The sequence below is a fragment of the Mustela putorius genome, unplaced genomic scaffold (genome assembly GCF_011764305.1).
Source record: "Mustela putorius furo isolate JIRA1106 unplaced genomic scaffold, ASM1176430v1.1 tig00003901_pilon_pilon_pilon, whole genome shotgun sequence".
Classification (NCBI taxonomy): Eukaryota; Metazoa; Chordata; class Mammalia; order Carnivora; family Mustelidae; genus Mustela; species Mustela putorius.
Window position 1 is genome coordinate 7,413,619 of NW_025422049.1, and position 8,112 is coordinate 7,421,730.

Sequence of the window (8,112 nt, forward strand, 5' to 3'; positions counted from 1 at the left end):
CTCTGAACTCAGCAGGAAGCGGGGAGTAAGGGAGCGCGGTGTGCGGACGGGCCCCTCCGACGTCAGCAGGGCAGGCGGCTTCGCCAGGCGGTGAGTTCGTTTGCCCCGCCTCGCTCCCGCGCGGTCGCGGCGCTCACTTCCGGGCCCTCCCCGCCTTTAGTGAAACCATCGAGAGGACACCCCCTGCATCTAGAGCAGCCCGACCGGCAGCGTAACCGGGTGGCGCGCGAACGTGAGAGGAAAGCCGTGCGCAGCTGCGCTTTCCCGCCCCTGAGCCGTTCTAGACGCCGGTGAGTGCTGGGGCTTCGGCCAGCATCCTGTGCGGACCCGGGAGCGGCCTGACCCCGCCCCTCTCCTGGGGGAAGGCCTGGGCTCTGGCCGGGTCCCATCATGCACCACGCGGGGTACCCGGGCAGGTGCCGTGGGAGCGGTAGTTAGTGGAGGAGAGTGAGTCGCTTGCGTGGGGGCGCTGCCTTGGCCCCTCGGTGGGGTTTTGAGGTGACCACGTCCTCCCTCTCATTTTTGTTCTCTATTTCGTCCTCCTGCCTTTTCCATACTCCACCCAACTATCTTCATCTTCTAAAAAGTTGCCATCGCAGAAACCACTCTGGTAGTTTTTGCCTCATTGGTGCCCGTCTGCAGTTTTAAGTTTCCCTCTCCTCCGCACCAAATATCCTATCACGTACATCTCCAGGGTTACTTTTTTTTGCCCCCCCCAATGGAAAAAAAATCTACTCCGAGTAATTTGTGCATATGATCCATGAGTAGTATCCCCGTCAGGGAGAATTCTGAATGCTGTTCTGAAGCTAAGAGACACGTGTGAGTTATCGTATATGGGCCAGAAATAATCAAAGTCCTATATAAATTACTTTTAGAGTTCATCTTATAGTTCTGATATTAAGCAGAGCCTGCTTTCTATCAGTTCTTTTCCTTCCGTAGAGCTGTTTCTTGACCAAGTTCTGGGTGACACAGGAAAACCATCCTGCCTCTTTGCCCTCCCCCACCCTCATTCAGGAATTATTCTGCCAAGCCATTTCACACCTTGACCTTCTAATAGAAGTCAAAGTCCATTTCCTCTAGAAGAAAACCAAGGGGTGGTTTCCTTATAGCAGGATGATAAGATGGGTGTAAAATGTCAATTATGGTTACAAATTCCACACTTTTTTCATTCATAAGAAAACAAGGTTATTCGGTATCTCATCTACTAAATTTCCAGCAATATGAGTGGAAGCACTCTTTAGATCATTATTCTGTAATAGGAAAAGCATTACACTGATATGAGGAGATCTGATTTCTGGTTCAGTTCTACCCCTGACTGTGTGACTTTGGGTCAGTTACTTAATCTCTGTGGACCCTCTCTTTGCTTGTCTGTAAAATGGGAGAAGTGATACTAGGTAGCTTCTAAGGCTTCTTTGAACTTTAAGAGGCCAAGGGGAAAATCTAAGGAGCTCAGTAGAACATTTCTTGTGGAGATAGGAGATTGTGAAATCTCAACAGTTGTATTTAAGGTTGGCTTTTCTTTTAATTTCTAATTGAAATCAAAGTGTAGACCTTGGAGCACTTGGGTGGCTCAGTGGGTTGGGGCCTCTGCCTTCAGCTCGGGTCATGATCCCAGGGTCCTGGGATCGGGCCCCGCATCGGGCTCTCTGCTCAGTGGGAAGCCTGCTTCTACCTCTTTCTCTGCCTGCCTCTCTGTGTACTTGTGATCTCTGTCAAATAAATAAATAAAATCTTAAAAAAAAAAAGTGTAGACCTTTCCCTTTTTACTTCCCCAAAGAATAAGAAAATGCCTTTGGAGGAAATAAAATGTTCATTAGTGGTTCCCCAGATATGCCTATATTGAGTCAGTTCTCATCCAAATAATTTAACTATTTTCATTATGGGCTTTTATTACATAAGTTGACTGGGATACTGTATTGGAAGCCCTTTAGTCTTAGGAATGAAAAGAGTAATATGAACATGTATCAATCTCAAGAAATTTGCTATAGATGTACTCAAACACCTAAGGACAGCAGCCATCAGCTAAATAAAGCACTATGTTAAGAACAGAAATGCCAGCACAGATACCATTGGTGATTTGCTAATTGTAGGTGGTTTTATCTGTTCAATTTAAGGTTTCCATGTAAAGTCCATTTACATCTACAGAAGTATTTAAATTGTGCAAGCTTGTGAAATGAAATTCCTTCAAAGAGAATGATGGACTGACAACCTCTTTAACATTGGTTTCTAGGGTTAATGTTTTGATTTAGTACTCCGTTAATTAAATCCCCATAGAATAAGTGCAAAAATGGCCTCACAGAAAATTCTAGTGCACAGAGGTGTTGTTGTAAAGTTCCAGTTTATACAGAACAGTGGTCAGATACCATTGGAAGCTAAAGATTCTTAGACCTCTTAGTATTGGCATTCTGTGCAACTAACTTGATTTCAAATTTAGGAACATTTTTTATGTTAAGAGCAAAATGTAAGTATATAAGGTATACCAAATCAAATTGCTAGACTAATCCTTTTCTATTAAGTATCCTAAGGATCTTTTTCTTTTTTTTATAGGAAAAATGCTTTCTGAAAGCAGTTCATTTTTGAAGGGTATGATGCTTGGAAGCATTTTCTGTGCTTTGATCACTATGCTAGGACACATTAGGATTGGTCATGGAGATAGAAGGCACCAGCATAAGCATCATCACCTACAAGCGCCTAATAAAGAAGATATCTTGAAAATTTCACAGGATGAACGCATGGAGCTCAGTAAGAGCTTTCGGGTATACTGTATCATCCTTGTAAAACCCAAAGATGTGAGTCTTTGGGCTGCAGTGAGAGAGACTTGGACCAAACACTGTGACAAAGCCGAGTTCTTCAGTTCTGAAAATGTTAAAGTGTTTGAGTCAATTAACATGGAAACAGATGACATGTGGCTAATGATGAGAAAGGCTTACAAATATGCCTTTGATAAATACAGAGACCAATACAACTGGTTCTTTCTTGCACGCCCCACTATGTTTGCTATTATGGAAAACTTAAAATATTTTTTGTTAAAAAAGGATCCATCACAACCTTTCTATCTAGGTCACACTATAAAATCTGGAGACCTTGAATATGTGAGTGTTGAAGGAGGCATCGTCTTAAGTATAGAATCAATGAAAAGGCTTAACAGCCTCCTCGGTATCCCTGAAAAGTGTCCTGAACAGGGAGGGATGATTTGGAAGATATCAGAGGATAAGCAGCTAGCAGTCTGCCTGAAATATGCTGGAGTGTTTGCAGAAAATGCAGAAGATTCGGAAGGAAAGGATGTATTTAACACCAAATCCGTTGGGCTTTTTATTAAAGAGGCAATGTCTAATCACCCCAACCTTGTTGTAGAAGGATGCTGTTCAGATATGGCTGTTACTTTTAATGGACTGACTCCTAATCAGATGCATGTGATGATGTATGGGGTGTACCGTCTTAGGGCATTTGGGCATATTTTCCACGATGCGTTGGTTTTCTTACCTCCAAATGGTTCTGACAATGACTGAGAAGTGAAAGAAGAGCATGTATATGATCACCGTATAGGACAGGTGTTGTCACTATTTGTAGTTACACCTACATATCCAACATACAGTATGTTTCTTTTTTTTTAGTTTGGTGACACTGGTTTAATTGAACATTGAAGTTTAGTGGTGCATTTTTGAAGAGGGTGGGGTTTTTTCTCCTTAAAACACATGAAAATTTCAATCATATTGGAAAAAAATGTTTTAAGGCTAATTTTGCAAATAAAAGGTATATTATAAATATATTTATGTGATAAATCCTAAATTATGAATCTGTGGCACATATTTTTGCTGATTGGTTAAAAAATTTAACATGTCTTTTTAGCTTTCTAAGATATGCAAATACAGTCTCTAGTTGTGAATTTGTGATTACAGTAAAACTTTGAGCTATGTGTTTCCATTACTTGTAATGCTGGTCCATGTTCTAAGCCTCTGCAAGTGCTCATGGATTTGCTTTCTCGAAATACACAACCAAGCAACAAAGGAAATTCGTTCCCAAAACTAATGTTGACGTGAAAGTTGAATTCTGTCCCTGAGAGAAAAAGTGAAAATTACCTATAAAGGTTAATCATTTTCCCAGGAGCTAATTTAGTGGCATTCCTCAGCATATACAAGTTGTCTGATACAATACTTCTCTGTGCAGACACTGAAATTGAAGTGGTCACTATGAAGAATCTATATCCGTTGAAATTTCTTTACTTTGCTGGGCAAGTGAGTTCTGTGGAAGTCTCCTTTCAAGAACTTGTTTTAATGGTCTGGAAGTTTGACTTACCTGAGTGGCGTCTGATCTTTGTTCACCTGTTCAAATTCTGAGATTTTCCCCATATTCATAGTTGCAATCATATCCAGTGGTTTCAGGTGCGGAGGCCCCAACCTCACCATTCATCTTGGACCATACCCTTTGCCTAATTTCAGTGGCTACCCAGAAAGCTTTATCTAGGGATGAATACAACAGCTCTTGGCCTTATAAATGTATGAAATATTTGCTGCTCAATTGTCCTATAATTGGGACTGTACATGCTATATTAAGTAAAATCCATAAGCCCCCCCACAGGGTGTGAGACCATGACATATTAGAGATCAATGTTTCCTGAAACTGGCCTCATGATGTTAATGGTCTCCCACAGCTTTTACAAACCAGGAAGAGAATTTCCTCAAGAGGGCCTCAGGCTTCAAATTATCAATCATCAGTGCATGAAGTGCTTTTTAAAAATTTTATCTGATTTTCCTTATTGGGGCTTTTGGTTAAAATGAAGTGTTATTAATTTTAAAAAATAATGAAACTTTTTATCATGCACTCTATATGGTCTCAGATGCAACTAATAAAGATCAAGTCATGTTCAGTGTAAGTAAAATAATAAACAGCATCTCCCTGAATGTCCCCAACTTATAAGTGTCACCTTGCCCCAACAACAATATATTTTAAAGAATTATGCATTTATCACTTTCAATTACATTAGTGTATCGAGATATAATTGTAATAAATATATCAGAATACATTCCATTGTTTGAGTTCCTGGTAGATGGTAAGGTAACAACAATTGCTTTTTAAACCAAATCGGTGCTCCTCAGGGGTGCCTGGCTGGCTCAGTTGGTAGAGCATGTAACTCTTGATCTTGGAATTGTGAGTTTGAGCCTATACTGGGTGTAGAGATTACTTAAGTTTTGTTTTTTGTTTTTTTTTAAGGGGCATCTCTGTGACTCAGTCGGTTAAGCATCTGCTTCAGCTCAGGTCATGATCTCAGGGTCCTGGGATCTAGCCCTCTGTCGGCGGGGGGGGGGGGGGGGGGGGGGGCGCTCAACAGGGAGCCTGCTTTGTTCCTCTCCCACTGCTTTCCCCCACTCATGCTCTCTCAAAAATAAAATCTTTTTAAATAATTATAATAAACCAAATTGATGTTCTTGGTTGTATTTTTATACACAAGTATTTGTTTATGAAATGTTACTTGTCTTAACATGCTATCTCTTTAAATTTATTTGTACCCAGTCTTGTAGGTAGAGTCTGATTCGGTAATACAGAAAACAGTACTACTGGGGTCATGGTTATAGATTTGATCATTGTGCATTCAGTAGCCAAAAACTGTAACCCTAATGTTACCTGTTACTGGGGAAAGAATTGCAAAGAGTGGAGGTTAGTGGAAATTAATCATGGTTGTGAATGTATTTTACAAATGGCTAGTGACTACCACATTGGACAGCACAGGCCTAACCAGTTCCAGAAGTGTGAGATCCACTGGATGAGATGTGAAAGAGAAAGTTTAGGGGTGCCTAGGTCACTCAGCTAAGCGGCTGTCTTTGGCTCACATCATGATCTCAGGGTCCGGGAATTGAGCTCCAGGCCAGGCTCTGGGCTCAGGGGGAGTCTGCTTCTCCTTCTGTCTCCCTCCCACCACAGCTTGTACTCCGTCTTTCTCTCAAATAAATAAAATCGTTTTTTTTTTTAATTTAATTTTTCTTTTAAAAGTTGTATTTCTTTTCCTGGGTATCTTGAATGCAGTGGAAACTACAACCTGACTTTTTCACAGGCCATCTCCTTGTGTCATCACTACATCTACTACATCACTACACTACATCACTACACTACATCACTACATCTTCTTTCTCCAAATTAAAACATTGGGTTTGGGGGAAAATATAGATTAGACCCCTTGGCTTTTTGGGTTTTATGTAGCTAAAAGGTTGCTTATGTATCCAATCTGAATTTTAATGCCCAGGTTTTTCTGTAATGCATTTAAACCCATCTACTGAGCTTTCTTAAAGTGGGCCACACCAGATTAGTAAAGTTACTGAAAGCACAGAGTCTAGTGATGATGTACCACTAATTTACCCTCATTTGTTAAGAATATTGTGTTCCTTTTACTGCCAGCTGACTTGGAATGATGAAGGTCTGAGTGGTTATGTGAAGAGCATTGTGTTTGTAGAAGTTCAGCGCTTTTTTGGCATACAAAGAAATTCAGAAATGTTTGCCAACCTTCCCACAAAGGAGTCCCTCGAAGTTTCATTAAAAAATAATCAGTCAATAATTCTAGTATCAGGAAAAAATATTTAAAAGACAATGGGGGAAATTACTTGTTTGGAAGGTATGAAATGATGGTATGTATCTGGGGTCTCTACCGTAATTCTTTTTTTAGAAAAAAATGAATCCACTTCTAGGGCTCCTGGCTGGCTCAGTGGGAGGAGCATGAGACTTGATCTAGGGGTCACTGGGTTTGAGCCCTACGTTGGGTGTGGAGATTACTTAAATTTTTTTAAAAAGACAAATCCAACTTTATTCATATGGCACCTGTATACTGTAAATATTCCTTGAGTAAATTAATTTATCTGTGAGCTCAACACTAGGTATTTTGTGGGAAGCAAACTCATAGAATTCACACAGGGAGTCAAACAATCACTTCATGTAAACTCTGCATGAGCAATGAAACAAGCTATCGTTTATTATTGGAATATGATGGTCCTTTTGCCTTAAAATCCTCAATTTGATAAGTGCTACATATTTTAATCCACATAATTCTCGTTTCCTTTGTTGTTTTCACTGATTCCATGCAAGAACGGCCACATTTGATGAGGCTATTGCTTTGGCAATTTGGCCAAAGCCTTAACAGGAAGAGCAGGACCTAAAAATAAGACTCAGATTTTCACTGGATGCATGGATGGATGGGAGTGATGGGATAAGGATGTCCTTAATGGGATGGGCTTGCATTTTTTAAGAAATGGAATGCTTTGATCTAGTGAGTGACTAAGAGACACTCACATAGGTACTTGGAGAGTTATAAATGGAGATGTTCTAATAGTCAAAACACCAGCCCCATATGATCTGAAGGGTAAAGGGAAAGGCTGGTCCTAGCTTGATGGAAGAGGGAATGCTGGCACTGGGAATCTTGTCCATGTTTACCACTCTTAGGTACTCACCACTACAGGGAAGCTTCAGGGACTACTGCCATTCTCCACTCCAGTGCCATCCAACAGAAACAGGTAAGCCACATGTGTTGTTTTAAGTTTTCTAGCCACATTAAAAAAGTAAAGGCACACGTGTAATTACTTTTAGTATTTTATTTTACCCAGTATATCCAAAGTATTGTCACTTCAACATGTAATCAGCAGAAAAAAATTAATGATAGCTCACATTGCTTTTTTATTTAAGTCTTTGAAATCCAATATGTATTTTAGAGTTATAGCACAGGTCTAGCCAGTTGCAGAAGTGTAAGACCCCCCCACCCCACTCCCACCCCCAAGGCTCATACATGAAATGGCAGAATACTTGAAGTTCCTCCTAAAAGTCCTGTTGAGTATTCTCGTTGTCTTGAATTCTATGTAAATTACAACCTGACTTTTAGTAGGCCCCAGGCCATCTCCTCGCATGAGTTTAATCACTAGACCTTCCTTCTGAAAATTCAATCACTGGATCTGGAGCAATAGAGATTAGACCCCTCAGCTTTTCTCCTTAGATTAAAACTGAACCAAACTGCTCCTGTCATTAATTTTAATATTTTAATACTCCTTTCCCCCATTTATCTTTTGGATATATCAATAGTCACAAAGCAGCTGCTAGCCCTGCCCCTTGCACATTATACCCCATAACCTCTGCACT

General features: G+C 40.5%; 1 protein-coding gene across 2 annotated transcripts; it reads left to right on the top strand.

The window, feature by feature from the left end:
• The first annotated feature begins 1 nt into the window (after position 1).
• Positions 2-5,023, top strand: C1GALT1C1 (C1GALT1 specific chaperone 1). 2 transcript variants are annotated; one of them, XM_004762054.3, is made up of 2 exons: positions 2-90; positions 2,548-5,023. In XM_004762054.3, the coding sequence occupies exon 2, from the start codon at positions 2,553-2,555 to the stop codon at positions 3,507-3,509; it is 957 nt and encodes a 318-aa protein (XP_004762111.1). In that variant the 5' UTR covers positions 2-90; positions 2,548-2,552; the 3' UTR covers positions 3,510-5,023. The 2 variants fall into 2 exon arrangements, with proteins under 2 accessions (XP_004762111.1, XP_004762110.1); XM_004762053.3 differs by lacking the exon at positions 2-90 and adding an exon at positions 153-290.
• The last annotated feature ends 3,089 nt before the right edge of the window (positions 5,024-8,112 follow it).